This window comes from Chiloscyllium plagiosum, chromosome 6, assembly GCF_004010195.1.
Source record: "Chiloscyllium plagiosum isolate BGI_BamShark_2017 chromosome 6, ASM401019v2, whole genome shotgun sequence".
Lineage (NCBI taxonomy): Eukaryota > Metazoa > Chordata > Chondrichthyes > Orectolobiformes > Hemiscylliidae > Chiloscyllium > Chiloscyllium plagiosum.
The window spans coordinates 115,507,811-115,524,653 of record NC_057715.1 but is presented as its reverse complement, the minus strand read 5'-3'; the positions used below and the strand labels follow the sequence as shown (position 1 = coordinate 115,524,653).

Here is a 16,843-nt window from a genome sequence, read left to right as displayed (position 1 = left end):
AATATCATTTATTGTATCCGTTGCTCCTGATGCAGTCTCCTCTACATTGGGGAGACTGGACGCCTCCTCGCAGAGCGCTTTAGGGGAACATCTCTGGGACACCCGCATCAATCAACCACACCGCCCCGCGGCCCAATATTTTAACTCCCCCTCCCACTCTGCTGAGGACATGCAGGTCCTGGGCCTCCACCACTGCCGCTCCCTCACCACCCGACACCTGGAGGAAGATTGCCTCATCTTCTGCCTTGGAACACTTCAACCCTAACACTTCAACCCTAGCACATCAATGTGGACTTAACCAGTTTACTCATTTCCCCTCTCCCCACCTTACCCCAGTTCCAACCTTCTAGCTCAGCACTGTCCTCATAACCTGACCCACCTGCAAATCTCCCTTCCCACCTATCCGTTCCATCCTCCTCCCTGACATATCACCTCCATCCCCACCCCCATTCAGCTATTGTACTCTTTGCTACCTTCTCCCCAGCCCCACCCTCCCGTTTATCTCTCCATCCCGGAGGCTCCTTGCCTCCATTCCTGATGAAGGACATTTGCCCGAAACGTCAATTTTCCTGCTCCTCGGATGCTGCCTGACCTGCTGTGCTCTTCCAGCACCACTCTGATCTAAACTCTGATTTCCAGCATCTGCAGTCCTCACTTTTGCCCAGACCTGTGATAATATCAATAGGCCATTACCACCCCAATGTTTCCCACTCTGATGAGGAAGGGATGAAATTGGGCAAGTTGACCGTAGCAAGAATGTCAATCCCCCTTCTTGCCAACTCACAAAACGTTCTGAGTAAGAGGTTCAATGGGCACCTTTCTCAAGCTAAAGCCCTTCACGCATTAATTGACATCTGAGGGTTTTAATATGCTGATCTCTGCAGACAGACAAGATGCCTAGCTTCCTGACTTGGAAATTGTGGTGACCTACTTATCAGGTCAAGAGAGGTGTCTTCCAATGGCCTCAGTCTGGTGGCTTCTGAAAGCCATGTCTCTCCCCTTGCATCTGACTCTCCCCTGATGGGAAACTTGTCTTTATCAATCAAGGCATAGAATTTAAGAGCAGGGAGGTTATGTTGGAGCTCTATAGGACTTTGGTGAGGCCACAGCTGGAGTACAGCGTGCAGCTCTATAGAAGGGATGTGATTGCACTGGAGGGGGTGCAGAGGAGATCCACCAGTATGCTGCCCAGGATGGAGCATTTCAGCAGTGGAGAGAGGCTGGGTATACTGGGGTTGTCTTCCTTAGAGCTGAGAAGGTTGAATGGATCTGGATGGAATATATCTGGGGAAATAGATGGGATGAAACATTTCCCTTTTGTAGGAGGAGGTCAATAACTGGGGTGGGGAGAGCACAGTTTTAAAGCAAGGAGCAGGAGGTTTAGAGGGTTTTTGAGGGCAAATAATTTCACCTAGGGGCTGGTGGTTTCCTGGAAATCCCTGCTTAAAAGGCCAGGAGAGGTGAGAACCCTCAAGATATTTAAGAAGTGTTTAGATCAGCACTTTAAAACACTATAGCATACAAGACATAGGCTAAGGGCTGGAAAATGGGATTGAAATAGATGAATGATTAATGACCAGCATGGACACAATGGGCTGAAGGGCCTCCTTCCATGCTGTAAAAACTCTGCAACTCTATCTAATCAGGTCAAGATAATCCATTCACTTTCTGATTAGTTTCTTGGTATATTCATTCTCATTGTTCCGCCCTAAACCACAGCCAAAGGCGTGGAGAGTAGGGGGAGGAATGAAGGGAGGTTGGAGACCATCCGGTGAAACCTCCAACCCAGGAACGTTGGTCAACATCAATTTCCATGTTAGGATAAGGAGTCTTTCTTCAGGCAATTTGAGGGATGGTTGACATCCAAGGAGCCAAATTCTCTCCCTTTGTGCCAGACCTGAGTGCAGACCCTGTTGGGTATTTTCCTTTTGCTCCATGGCACAGTGGCTCAGTGGTTAGCACTGCTACCTCACAGCGCCAGGGATCCTAGTTTGATTCCATCTTTGGGTGACTGTCTGTGTGAAGCTTGCACATTCTCCCCATGTGTAGTTCTATATCGGTCCCACGTTCTGCCCAGACCACTTAGCTAAATGCTGTCTTGACATTGTAGGCTATCACAGTGCAAAGACTTGGGAGTTCTAGTCCAGGATTCGCTCCAGGTCAACTTGCAGGTTGAGTCAGTAGTTAGGAAGGCAAATGCAATGATGACATTTATTTTGAGAGTACTTGAATATAAAAGCAGGGATGTGTTTCTGAAGCACTATAAGGCTCTGGTCAGACCGCATTTGGAATATTGTGTGCAATTTTGGGCCCCATATCTCCAGAAGGGTGTACTGACCCTGGAGCATGATCAGAGGAGGTTCACAAGACTGATCCCAGGAATGAAAAGCTTAACATATGAGGAAAGTTTGAGGACTCTGGATTTATACTCAATGGAGTTTAGAAGGATGAGGGGAGTGGGTCTAATTGAAGCTATCAGAATACTGAAAGGCGTGGACAGAGTAGATGTTGGGAAGTTGTTCCATTGGTAGGACAGACTAGGACCTGAGGGCACAGCCTTAGAGTAAACGAAAGATCTTTTAGAACAGAGATAAGGAGAAACGTCTTCATCCAGAGAGTGGTGAATCTATTGAATTCACTGCCACAGAAGGCTGTGGAGGCCAGGTCACTGAGTATATTTAAGATAGATAAGTTCTTGATTGTCAAGGGAATCAAGGGTTATGCACTGACGGCAGGAGAATGGAGTTGAGAAACTTATTCACCATGACTGTATGGCGGAGCAAACTCAATGGGCTGAATGGCCTACTCCAAAAATGAATTCTTATGTTCTAAATATATATCCAATTCCTTTAATGGATAAAAGAGCAAATAAAAACAGAAATAATTAGGAGAACTCAGCAGGTCTGACAGCATCTGTGGAGAGAAAGCAGAGTAAACATTTCATGTCCAGTGACCTATCTTCAGAACGAGACCTGAAAAGTTAACTCTGCTTTCACTCTCCACAGATGCTACCAGGCCTGCTGTGTTCTCCTAATTATTTCTGTTTTTGTTTCTGATTTCCAGCAGCTGCAATTCTTTAGGTTCTTTTACCCCTTACTGTGGAAACATCCATCCCATTTCAAACAATGCATTCCAGATCTCATCAACTCCTGTCTAACAAAAGGTTTCTAGATTTTTTTTTTTACCCAAACATTAAATTTGTCTCCTGATTTTTGGCCTTTATTTCAGCAGAAACTGTTACTCCTTTGTTGTATCAAAACACCTTTATTGAAGGGTCTACTCCCACTGAATGTAATGACATTACTAGTGATTGAAGGGCATTGTACTCTTTTCAATGGGGGTGAGTATTACTGGCTGATTCCAGTCCATCCCTACTTCCCTTGAACTAAGTAACATTCTTGACAATTTCAGCAAGTTAGTACATGCATTTAGGCCAGACGAGGTAAGGATGGCAGATTTCCTTCCTTAAGGGGCACTAGTGAACCAGGTGGGTTTTTACAAAGACTGATAATTCCACACTCACCATCACTAGGGTCCCTACAATGTGGGGGCAGGCATTTCGGCCTATTCACAGCAATTCACCAAAGAGCATACCCCACAGACCTGACCCTCCTACCCCTGTATTTCCCAAGGCCAATCCATCTAACCAGCACACCTTTGGACTGTGGAAGGAAAGCAGAGCACCCACACAAACACAGGCAAACTCCGCAAAGACAGTCACCCTAGGGTGGAATTGAACCCAGGTCCTGTGAGGCAGCATTGCTAACTACTGAGCCAGTCTGCTGCTGCCCAATAGCTTGTGATTCAAAATGCATGCACTGAATTTAAACTGCAGCAGCTGCTGTGGTGGGATTTGAACTCCATGGCACTGGATTGTAGTCCAGCAACATTACCATTCTGCCACCATCTCACAGGTTGTGGCTCTACTATCTAATTCCTAGTACAGTGGAATTGTCCTTGTCCGCGTCCCTCAGTCTGCATGTTCAGGCATGGCCTAATGGACTGTGGTCATTCTTATCGGAGTCACCATGGACAGATGTGTCTGTGACAGGAAGGCTGGTGTGGCTTTCATCAAGGAGGTCACTCTTGCATGTTGGGTCCCTCACCAAATTGATTCCTTAGTCCATGGGTGATCCACTGAGCCACTGGCCACTAAGGGAATTAGTTAATATCCAGGATCAGACTTAGCAAAGGCACTCTAGCTGCACCCTTAAGGAACTGTTTTTCACACCAATCTTCAAACTACCCTATTCATTGAACTCAATTTCACCTCTTCTCATTTGAATTCACAACTTTTGACTTGCTAGCCTGTTGTCAACAAACTGGTAGCAAAAACCTGGAATGTTCACCTCCAAAAATAAATAAGTTGGGGCTAGATTGATTAAAAATTGTTAGATTTTGGAACTGAGGTGAGGAGATGGATTTAGGTGATTCAGTTATCATTTAGTGGCATGAAACAGTCTCGAGGGACTGAATGGCCAATGCCTGTTCCTATGTTGCTGTAACAATATTTCATATTGCTCAAACATTGCTGAGCTGACCGATATGAGCATTGCAATGTTTGAACAACTAACAATTGTCATCTCCAAATGGAAATGGAATGTTTGGGCTGTGCCTTTACCTCAGGATGACTCAGCCAACAAGCATTTACAGGAAGTTCCCCACTGCTAACACAATGAGAGTATCGCAGTCTTAACAGGCCATCAATAAAAGGACTAGGGTAGTGATAATGTCACTGAAGTAGGAATCCAGAATCCCAGGGTAATATCCTGGGGATGCAAGTTCAAATCCCACACAGGAGAGGAAATCAAATTCAATTTTATAAAGCTAACTTCACGTAAAAACCCATTTAATGTCTTTTAGGGAAGGAAATCTGTCGTCCTTAGTGTATTTGGCCTACATGTGACTTCAAACCCACAGTAACATGGTTGACTCTTAATTGCAATTACTAAGGGCAATAAATGTTGGCCCTGCCAGTGATTCACATCCTGAATGAATGAAATTTTATTTTTAAAATTCTAATTAATTTGATTAGTACAATGGTTGCCTACTTTGTCATCTGTAATTTGGAAAGCTGTAATATTCCAGATTCATTAATTGAATTTGCATTTGGTCCGGATTTGTTGATTCCCAATGCTTTGAGTTCACAGTCACTCCTGAGGAATAGGCAGAAGTGGGTACTGCTAGGGATTAGAGTCACTCCTGAGGAATGGCTATTTGGTGAGGTGGGGACCTTGGGATCCATGAGCCAGGATGAATGAAGAGTGTGGGGGGTGCAGAAAGACAGGATTGTAACTTCTCCAGGTTCATTCTTCTTGTATTGTTTCTCTAGGCTTCGTCAGTGATCAACCTGAACGTTGGGGGTCACATTTACTCCACTGCTCTTGGAACTCTGCTCAAGTATCCACGGTCCAAACTGGCCGAGATGTTCAGCGGTCCGTCCAGACCCAAGGTGGACTCGGAAGGGAGGTACTTCATCGACCGGGATGGGACTCACTTCAAGCACGTGCTTGACTTCCTCCGGGGCCAAGACCCCGTGCCCAGTCTGGCCCAGGTGGTCTACCAGGAAGCCTTGTTCTATGGCATCGAGCCCTTGGTCAAGCTGCTGGAGGACTCACCCAAGATCTTCGGCGAGATGGTGGGCCGGAGGCAGTTCCTGGCCAGGGTGCCCAATTACCAGGAGAACATTGAGGTGATGGTGCGGGTGGCCAGGGCGGAGGCTGTGGCTTCTCGCCAGTCCACTGTAACAGTGTGCGTGGTCAGAAACGAGGAGGATGCAGCCAAATGCCACGAGGCAGTGAATGGCCTGGACACAGACAAGGAGTCGGTGGTGAGATTCGGACCCTGGAAAGCATCTCCATCCATCTCTGACCTACTCTACTGCATCAAATTGGACATCGAAAGCAAAGGCTACAGTGCCTCCTACAGGCCTCATGAGATAGGGAAAGGGTTCCTTGTTCGACCTTGCGAATTCCTCTACAAATTCACCTTTACGTGGTGGTAATACTCAATGTATGACCACATCGCCTACCTAGGAGGCATAGGACAATCAGAATATTGTGCAATTGTATGTGTGAAGCGAGGATGTTGCATTTTGAAGCTAAACGAGAATCACAGAATGATAAAGCACACAAGGCCATTCTGTCTGTAATGTCTGTGTCAGCTCTTCGGAAGAGCTGTCCGACAAATCTCCAACACTTCCCCATAGTCCTAAAAATTTCTCCTTTTTGAATGTTTACCCAATTCCCTTTTGAAAACTACTGTTCAATCTGGACCCACCATCTTTACACACGTCATGTTCCAGATCATGACAACTCACCAAACATCCCATCCACTGACTGTAAATTTGGGCTCATTGGTACTGACAGACCTGCCACTGAAAATACAGTGTGGCTCCAAACTAACTACATCCTGTACCAGCATGTCTATCTGCACTGTTACTTTCTTCAGCTGTAATGCTGTTGTACTATTAAATGGACCCTGTGTTCTTTCTTTTTAATTTCCAACACACAAGGACAACTCAGGGAAATGAGGGACTATACGGCCCTTAAGGGAGCTCTAGGAACGATCTCCAATCTGATTTATTTAATCTGACATACAAGGTGTTTAAACACCTTCGACCCAGACATATCTATCCACAGATATCTGCTTCATCACAGCAGTACTCAAACCCATATGACTAGAGAATCTTTCATTGTTTATTTAATTTGTTCTCAGACATTACGGCGCACAGTAGCAGGTGTGCCTCTCGGTCATTATCCGTTGACACCCTGGATTCCTATATGTACAATTATCACTCATTTTGATCCTCCATGGAATTTAAAGCACTTTGCACATTTTTAAAAGCAATATTTTATTAGACTTTCAATCATCTTCCAACTGCCTCTGCCGTGGCAGAGACGGAGAGTGAAATTCACCCAGTTAGGAAAACGGGAGGGGGAGTTCATTGGAGTTAGCAACTAATGCACACAAGAGAAGGTGCGCAGGAACGTTGCTGATTTAGATTTCTAGCATCCATGGTATTTTGCCTTCATTCAAAAATTATTTTAAGTTTAGCAAGGCGACATCGTTATGGACTAGGCCATACCTCCTCAAAATATTTCAAGAAAGTAGCCTGGACCCTAAATTTGCTCTCTCTCCTTTTCTCTTGCTTCTCTCTTTTCTCTGCCTTTAATTGTAATTCAAACCATTTCATTCCTGTTGCCCTTTCCTTGTCTTTTGCCTCTAACTCAAGCTGCTTCATTTTCAATTAAATTTTAGTCATCTCCAAAGATTCTGATGGTGTTACCAGTAAACTTAAATGCTGAGCTATTGCTATAATTATCTCTCCTTTCCTCACAGAAAGAGGCAGCTCCAACTCTAGATTGTCTGCTAATTCCAGTAGCTTGGTTTTATTCACCTTTTCCAGGGCCCCCAAAGTCACTTCTTCCCCTCCCCAGAAAACTCTTGGTGACTGAAAGAACGGGGCACAACCCAAGCACTGTTTAAACCAACTGAATTCAACACCGAGAACAAAAGGCATTAACATCCACCACTCGCTGCCTTCCAGTCCAGCAACCCTAATCCCAAATAGGAACTATGGAACAAATCCCGCAAAGAGCTCCCAATCTGTTATGGACCAAGCCAGACTGCCTCAAAACATTGCAAGACATTAGCCCAGACCCTAACTTTGCTGATTGTTTTAAGTAGGTGTACAGTAGATATTCCAGGAGTGGTGCAGCTGGCCCAACCACTTAGTTTTAAACAAAACCAAATTTATTTGCAAGATTACCGAATGAAACACAAACAGAAGAGAACAGAATACGGAATAATGTAACCTCTCCAAAAACCCAACAGATTATGCCAACTTAATGGTGCTGTTCCAAATATGGGGATTGTTGCAAGTATTTGGAACAGCACCATTAAGTTGGCAGGGAGATTCAGCGAGGAACACCTTGTTTCATGTAGCTGTATCTTTGACCAGCAGCCTCAAAACTGACTGACTGCTTTCTCTGAATAGCCAGACTACTAAAACCCAAACCAAACCAGAGAAAAGCTCAGCTGGGAGATCTGACCACTCCCCTTTTGTTGAATAAGTGTTTTATTTTCAAAACAGGTAGATCAACTCCAGGCATTTCAGAACCTGCGTCTTTACAACCTCCTAAAAAAAAACCCAAGGACAACATAACCTTGTTAAAGGAGCAACATCATCACAACATGGGGAAATGCACTAAGTGCATTGCTAATGAGTTATGGCTCATGAATGAATGGGAGATGGTGATGATGTTATTAAACTAGTAATCCAGGGTTACAGGCTAATGTTTTGTAGATGTAGGTTCAAATCTTATTCAAATGAACTTAAATACAGTGAATAAAACTGGAATGAAATGTTGGTCTTAGTTTCATGGTCTCCACTCCTATCATCAATTGTTGTAAAACCCCTTCTGGTTCACTAATCCCTTTTTACGGAAGGTATTCTTCTGTCCTTACCTGGTCTGGTCTATATGTGACTCCAGACTCACAGCTATGGGATTGACTCTTAACTGCCCCTCTGAAATAGCCCAGTAAGAGGGCACTTAGGGATGGGCAACAAAAATTGACCTTGCCATTGAGGCCCATATCGCACGTAAAAATATCTAAACAAGTGGGCAATGGCTTGAATTGACACAAATGGACGAATGGCCAATCAACATGGAAGTCGACAGAAATGGGAATTGGATGGTTTGTAAGAGGAGAGTCACGATTGGCCCGTTTACCTTCACAGCTGCTCCTGGACTGACATCAGCCCTCAGCTTGCCACGTTCTGTAGTGGCAAGATGTCGGCCTCGAAATGGGCTGAGCTGCCTCGCTGCAGGACCAGGCATGTTCTACCTGTGGGTCAGCTGTGCCCCTGCAGTCAAGCCCTGCCTCTGATCAGAAAGACATTTAATTATGTCACAGTGAAACTCGGAGCAATGATGCATTCTCCAATTGCAGTTGGGTGTGGTGTACTCTGCGTGGTTGGTCTAGGTTTGAGGAATCAGATTGGGTAATCTGCTAAATATGTCTGTTGCTAAATCTATTAAAGAATGATAAGTATTCTATTGACCACCCCTGTGGAGTATTATATGTTTCTTTGACAATGCAAATTTTGGCAAGAATGGAATTTGTTATCATTCCTGCAGCTGTGGATAACTAGAACTGACTACTGTTTTTACTTCAGATTTCCAGCATCTGCAGTTCTCTATTTTTATTTTAATTGCATCAGTACAGACTATGGGTGGTCTTGTGGTGTGATGGGTAGTTTAGGCTCTGCGGTCAAGCATCACCTCAGGGCTCGATGGTGGTGAATGGTGCTTCATAATCACCACGTGCAAACGTGGCCTGATTATCATCATAGAATCCCTATAGTGTGGAAGCTGGCTATTCAGCCCATTCTAACCCTCTGAACAGCATCCCATTCAGATCCACCCTATCCCTCTAACCCTGCATTTCCCATGGCTAATCCAACCAATCTGCACATCCCTGGACATCGCGTGCAAGTTTGCATGGCCAATCCATCCAACCGGAGCACCCGGAGGAAACCCACGCAGACATAGGGAGAACATGCAAACTCCACACAGACAGTCGCCCAAGGGTGGAATTGAATCCAGGTCCCTGGCACAGTGAGGCAGCAGTGTTAACCACTGACCCACCCCATGTAAATCCTTCTGATATATCTGCAGCAGCTATTAAAATAGGATAGTTTCCTAGTTAGAGAGAATGATGTGAATCAGAGCTGCAACAAAACAGCCTCCCCATTTTAAAAAGAAATTCCATGTGTAGGTCTTCACCATAAGCAAGGGGTGGTGATAGTCTAGTCGTATAATTGCCAGATTGTTAATCCAGAGGACCCAGATTCAAATCCAACCAGAATCTGAAGTCAATAAAATTCTGCAGGTAAGAGTCTAATGATGAAGATGAAAACATTATTAATAATCAGCAAAAACTCATCTGGTTCGCTAATGTCCTTTAGCGAAGGATATCTGCCATCCTTACCTGGTCTAGCCTACATGTGACTCCAGACTCACAGCAGTATGATTGATTCTTAACTGCCCTCTGGGCAATTATGGATGGGTAATAAATGCAGGCCTGGCCAGTGATGCCCTTGTCCTACAAACACATTTTTAAAAAAAGTATCGTCCTCCTTTCGAGGGACCACTGTACAGCATACCACCTTTGTATTTATTTTATTTTGCACTTTCTTGAGGAAATTGGGCAAAACAAAACTCCAAAGTATAAGACACCCCTTGGCCTTTTGTTTTATCATGAAGCTGAAACCAGTGATGGAGATAAACTCGCGAGGCATCGAAATTGATGCACAATAGGAATAGAAAATATGGGAACATGTGTTTTAGATTAGATTAGATTAGATTACTTAGATTAGATTACTTACAGTGTTCTAAGGACAACATACAACCTGTTGTACTAAATCCACTTGTGTGCTTATTTAAATTGCAAAGGTTTACCTAAATAGACACAACATATATTAACACTCCTCCCCTCAAATGGTTTATTTGTTTTTGAAATCTTTGGGTCTATTTGCATTCACAAAGAATCTGGGATATTGTCACTTCCCCAGTTCCATCCACGCTGCCGTATTCCCCAGTCTTACTCCACCCCGCATTGCCCAAAGCAGGCTATTCAGCCCAACCAATCCATGATAGCATTTATTCTCCACTTGAGCCCTTCCCTTCTCAGCTTTCCTCATTGAAGTCTAACAGCAGAATCCTGTTTCCCCTTTTCCCTCATGGGTTTATCTAACGATTCATTTCAACTAGTCCATGTGGTAGCAAGTTCTACATTGTCTCTACTTGCTTGGCAAAGACACTCCTAGCAAATTGGATTATTTCGTGACCATTACCATTTCATATATTTTCAATTTCTAGCTTTTCCCTCACAGAAGGGAACATTCTGTCTGCCTGCACTCTATTGAAAGCTTGCATCATTTTAACGTCCTCTATAAGCTCAGCCCTTGATTTTCTGTTTCCAAGGGAAAAGAAATTTAGCCCAATTATGGTTTTATAGATATGACTTGCATTCCTAGTGTCAACCTAGTAATTGTTTTTTCGTAGAATTGCAATTGTACACAGTACACCAGGTGTTGTCTGACCAAAGTTCAAATTATAAATTTAGTGTAAATGTTTTCACTTCACAAATCTATTATTCTAAAAATAAATACTAATATTTGTTTTATATCAGAATCTAGATTAAAGTATGATCGTGGACTGATCTTCTTTTGGGAAGATGGTGGCCTAGTGGTATTATCACTAGACCACAGACCCAGGTAATGTTCTGGGGACTTGGTGTTCAATCCCACCATGGCAGATAGTGAATTTGGGTTCAATAAAAACAAATTAAATTCAATCAGTTAAGAGTCTAATGTTGAAGGTGTAACCAAAGTCAGTTGTTGGGGGGAAAACCCATCTGTTTCATTAATGTGCTTTAGGGAAGGAAACTGCCATCCTTACCTGGTCTGGTCCACATGTGACTCCAGACCCACAGCAATGTGGCCAATTCTTAACGTGTTCAAAATAACATGACAGCATAGCTTTATAGTGATGTGCTAACAAAGCAGGCAGGGTTGGAGCAAACGTTTTCAGTCAGGGAGTAGTCAGGGTCAGGATGGCACTGCTGGAAACGTGGTGGAGGCAGCTTCAATTGAGGCATTCGAGAGGGGGACTTTCGATGGTGTGGAAGGATATGGGGAAAAGGCAGGAGATTGGCACTATGTAAGAGAACCAGTACAGGCACCATGGGCTGAGTGGCCCTCTCCTGCACCTGAACAATACTGTGACAACATTTTAAAAGTATTTGGAGATGGAGCTGAAGTGCCATAATCTTTGGAATGTAGAGCAAGAGCTGGAGATTGGGACAAGCTGAAGGTTTCTGTGCTGATCCATAAGGAAATAATGGCCACCTGTGGCACTGGAACCTTCTACGATTTCGAACTGCAGAGTTGTGGTGTCAAAAATCTTTTTGTTTTTGCCTTCAAGACAGATACAAATGTTTGTGCGGTCCTGTTATGTAGCAATGCCTTTTCCTAACTCAGAGATGGAAATGTGTTGCTGGAAAAGCGCAGCAGGTCAGGCAGCATCTAGGGAACAGGAGAATCGACGTTTCGGGCATTAGCCCTTCTAAAGGCTAATGCCCGAAACGTCGATTCTCCTGTTCCCTAGATGCTGCCTGACCTGCTGCGCTTTTCCAGCAACACATTTCCATCTCTGATCTCCAGCATCTGCAGACCTCACTTTCTCCTTTTCCTAACTCACCCTCCTCTGTTTATTCTCTGGGTGTCACTGGGAATTAGGGAAGCCAGGATTACGAAAATCAAACCTGATCGAGAACAGCAGCAACCCTACAATGGGACATATCACAAAGATGGTAGGAAAAGGTTTGTTGGTCAGCTCAGCCCCAGGCACCATCCTGCTCTGAGAAACCATGAGTAAAATCTCTCAAGATGCTTCACAGGACCATTATCAACCAAAACATGATTTAGATTTAGATTTATTTAATATTGTCACTTGTACCAGGTACAGTGAAATATAGATAATGTCACCACGTTCCAGCACCATCTTAGAAACATAGAAGATAGGAGCACGAGGAGGCCATTCGGCCCTTTTAGCCTGCTCTGCTGTTCATCACAATCATAGCTGATCATCCAACTCTTGGATTACAGAATCAATTTCTTTTTCTTTATTCACAGGATGAAGGCATCACTGCCTAGGTCAGCATTTATTGCCCAAACGGCAATTGAGAGTCAACTGCATTGCTGTGGGCCTGGAGTCACATGAAGGCCAGACCACATAAGAATGGCAGTTCCTTCCCTATATGACATTAGTGAATCAGATGGGTTTTCCTGACAATCAATTCATGGTCATTATTAGACTCTTAACTCCAGATTTTTACTGAATTTAAATTCTTCCATCTGCCATTCAAACCAGGGTCCCCAGAATATTACCTGGGTCTCTGGATTAATAGGAAGAAGGGCTTATGCCTGAAACGTCGATTCTCCTGTTCCTTGGATGCTGCCTGACCTGCTGCCCTGGGTCTCTGGATTAATTGGAAGAAGGGCTTATGTCTGAAACGTCGATTCTCCTGTTCCTTGGATGCTGCGCTTTTCCAGCAACACATTTCCATCTCTGGATTAATAGCCCAGTGATAATATCACTATGCCACTTCTCCAAACTCGCTACCACTATGCCATCGCCTCGACCTAATAAGTTGTATAAATTGTACAATACTGAATGAATTAAGATTAAATTGATATTACTAAAACGGAAACAGCTTCAAAGGTTCGTCTTTCCCTCTCTGTAACTGAAACCCTCTCTGCCCCTCCAGCCCCCGCCATCTGACATCGTCCGGGCAACGTGCTCCTTTTCTGCTGCCACTGGTACCGTCACTCCCGTGTCCGCCCCATCCGAGCTGGAGGCGGTCATGCTGCATGGATCCCACATCTCCCCGACGCTGGACACCAACTGACGGGGTCCTGGCTCCGACTCGATCAATCTGGTATCGCGTGACTTCTGACCCAGTCAAGGATCTCAAAGTCAATAAGATCCACCTGATTCCAATCACTCCGGTGACCAGGGTGGGGTGAAGTCTTAGGATAAGGGCCCGATCAATTTGGACTGAGATGAGGAAAGATTGGTACACTCAGTGGGCTGTGAATCTGTGGAATTCTTTACGAGCTGTTTGTGGATGTTCTATTATTGATTACACTTAAGGCTTGGACAGACAGAGTTTTGGATTTTCAGGGTATCGAGGGATTGGGGAAGTGGGCAGGAAAGTGGAATTAAACTCAAAATCAGTCCGCGATCATACTGAATGATGAGCAGACTTGATGGGCTGAAAACTCTACTCCTACTCCTATATCTTGTGTCTTGAATGAAGTTGTTACTGATTGTCAAAAAGAAAGCCATCCAGTTCACTAATGCATCTTAGGGAAGGAAATCTGACAACATGGCATAGCCTGGCCTACAGGTGACTCCAAACCCACAGCCACATGTTTTAATTGCCCTCTGAAATGGCTCAGCAAGTCGCTCAGTTCAGGGGCAATTAGGGAAGGGTAACAAATGCTGGCTTGGTCAGTGATGCCCGCAACTTAGGAAAGGATGCAATTCAAAACAGCAAGCCTTTGGCAAAGTTTTGCCCAAGAGCTCTTTCACCACTATTCACTATGTTGCTTTGAACAACAACAACAATTGCATTCACAAAGCACCTATTATATCACACTATGAACTATCCAGTACACTTTACAGGAAGGTTATCGGACAGAATTTGACACTGAGGCATATGAAGCGGTTATGGACAGGTTATGGACAGGCAAGTAGGTTAAAGGAATACATTTGAAACATTGTCTTAAAGGAGGATAGAGAGGTAGAAGCTTTAGGGAGGGAGTTCCAGAGCTTAAAGCGGAAATATCTGTCAAGAGTGCACTGATTAAAACTGGGATGCTCAGGAGGATGGAATTGGTGGAACATCGAGATCTCAGAGAGTTGTTAAAGCTTAGGCATGAGGCCATTGAGGAATTTGAACAAAGAGTTGAAAATATTTTGATGTTTTAATCATGTTTCGCTGATCCAACTCCAGTTTCCTCTCTTTTTTCCCCTTAACCATTGATTTCCTTACTGATTAGAAGTCTGAACCTTGAATATGAGTCAAGAAGTGTAGCACTGGAAAAGGACAACCGGTCAGACAGCATCCGAGGAGCAGGAGAGTGGACGTTTCGGGCATAAGATCTTCATCAGGAAATGTGGGGAGGGTGGGAGAGGTCAAGGGGGCTGAGATGGGGGAGTGAGGCTGGGGGGAAGATAGCTCAGAATGCGATATGCTGGACAACATAGTCCATCAACCTGATAGATGAGTAGGACCTGATGCAAGTTAGTGCAGTGAGTAGCAGAGGTTTGATGTTGAAATTCAATGCCAGATTCCACAGTATGACTATAGAAACAAAGCCTCTGAAACACTTCGGAAATACCATGCAGTACCGTGCAGTCTAACGACAAACAGAATCTGGAGCTGTCACTCCATTCGTCATTTCTTCAAAGCATTACATTCACTGTCTCTGACTGGTATGTGTAACATGCAGACACACAACCAGTTTGACAGCATTGTGTGAGATGCATTAACATGACGTTACAAATCTGGGCAATGCACACATAGGTCTATATTAATTGATTATTGCTCAATAACGTGAGTGATCTGGCGTTTCACAATATGTACATTGAATGACACACTAGAAACTGTGGTAAGAATTCTTCTAGCCCACTAATGTCCTTAAGGAAATCTGCAGTCTATACTTGGTCTGGAATCATATATAGACCAGATCAATTTAAAACAGCAGATTTCTTTAAGAACATTAGTGAACCAGAGGAATTTCTACAATAATTAATCCTGGTTCCATGGTCTTCACTAGACTATGCCTTAGTGCCAGATTTTATTAACATCCACAGCAGCTGGTGGGATGTACCCTTTGGATTACCTTCCCTTTGAAGGAAGTCGAGGGGGCTGAGGGGGATGGGGAAACTGGTGAAATCGACGTTGATTCCGTGTGGTTGGAGGGTCCCAAGGCGGATGATAAAGTGTTCTTCCTCCAATCGTCGGGTGGCTTGAACACATTTAACAAACCAGCCATGACAGCCCTCTGCAGTAACATCTGTGGTGGGGAAAATGTTGGAGTCTATAAGTCTATAGTCTGACATTATGCTGTCTGGTCTGAGCTTACCCCACAAATAAAAATATCTTCTCCTCATTGACCCTAATAATTCCCTTAGAATCTTTTGTGTTTCAAATAGATTCCCTCTCGTTCTTCGAAACTAATGAGAACTACTCACCCGCTCCTCATAAACAGGCCCTCTGTACCTGGTATCATCCCAGTGAACCTTCTCTGAATCTTCCCAGTGACAGCATATCTTTCCCTAGATAAGGGCCCAAAACCTCACAGAATTCCAACGGTGGTCCTTTACTTTAGCAAGACCTCACTTCAGGTCAGGCCACTGAACGGTTACAGAGGAACAGCCAGCCTTTTGTCCTTCTTCCAGTTCTCTGAAATAAAGATGTTTTTAGATTAGATTACCTAGTGTGGAAACAGGCCCTTCGGCCCATCACGTCCACACCGACCCTCCAAAGAGTAACCCATGCAGACCCATTTCCCTCCAACTAATACACCTAACATTTCTTTGCATTTGTATCACCTGATCTCCTGTGAAAACAATGGAGATCTTGCATGGAAGGCAATGGGTTGTTACGCCTCAACTGAAGGACTGTGTTCATTACGAAAGATGTGAGCTTTGGAGACAGTACAGAAGTTTACAAAAATGGCGCCAGGAATAGAAACTTCAAACTTTTTCACCACGGGATGAGAGGAGTTGTTCGCTTGGCCAGCATTTATTGCACAATTCTTATCAACCTGTGAGTGTTAAGAGTCAACCACATTGTGGGTCTGGAGTTACATGTAGGCCAGATCAACTAAGGATAGCAGTTTCCTTCTCTAAAGGACACCAGTGAACCAGATTGGTTCTTGCGAAAATCAACAATGGTTGCCTGGTCTTTGTTAGACTTAATTCGAGATGTCTATTGAATTCAAATTCCATCATCTGCCGCGAGAGAGTGGGAGGAATGGGAAGGAGTGAAAATTAGGGGTGGGGGAGGAATGGGAAGGAGTGAAAATTAGGGGTGGGAGAGGATGGGGGAGAATAGGGGATTGGTGGAGAGGCAATTGGACATGGTTTGAGAGGAAAGGGATGGGAGATGATGGGAGAAGAAGGATTGGAAGGGATGGGGAGGAAAGGATGGGAGACGGGGAGGGCATAAGAATGGGTGGGTCGGTAGAGGGGAATGGGGA

The 16,843-nt window shown here is 44.3% G+C and overlaps 1 protein-coding gene across 2 annotated transcripts in view; it reads left to right on the top strand.

Moving 5' to 3' along the window:
- Positions 1 to 7,162, top strand: part of kctd14 (potassium channel tetramerization domain containing 14) — a 10,221-nt gene extending 3,059 nt beyond the window's left edge. The window contains exons 2-3 of one of the 2 annotated variants that reach the window (XM_043692813.1): positions 3,229 to 3,340; positions 5,333 to 7,162. In XM_043692813.1, the coding sequence (XP_043548748.1) occupies positions 3,335 to 3,340; positions 5,333 to 6,004 (678 nt within the window). In that variant the 5' untranslated portion in view covers positions 3,229 to 3,334 and the 3' untranslated portion in view covers positions 6,005 to 7,162. The remainder of the gene's footprint in view (positions 1 to 3,228; positions 3,341 to 5,332) is intronic. The other variant, XM_043692812.1, reaches the window with a different exon arrangement.
- The last annotated feature ends 9,681 nt before the right edge of the window (positions 7,163 to 16,843 follow it).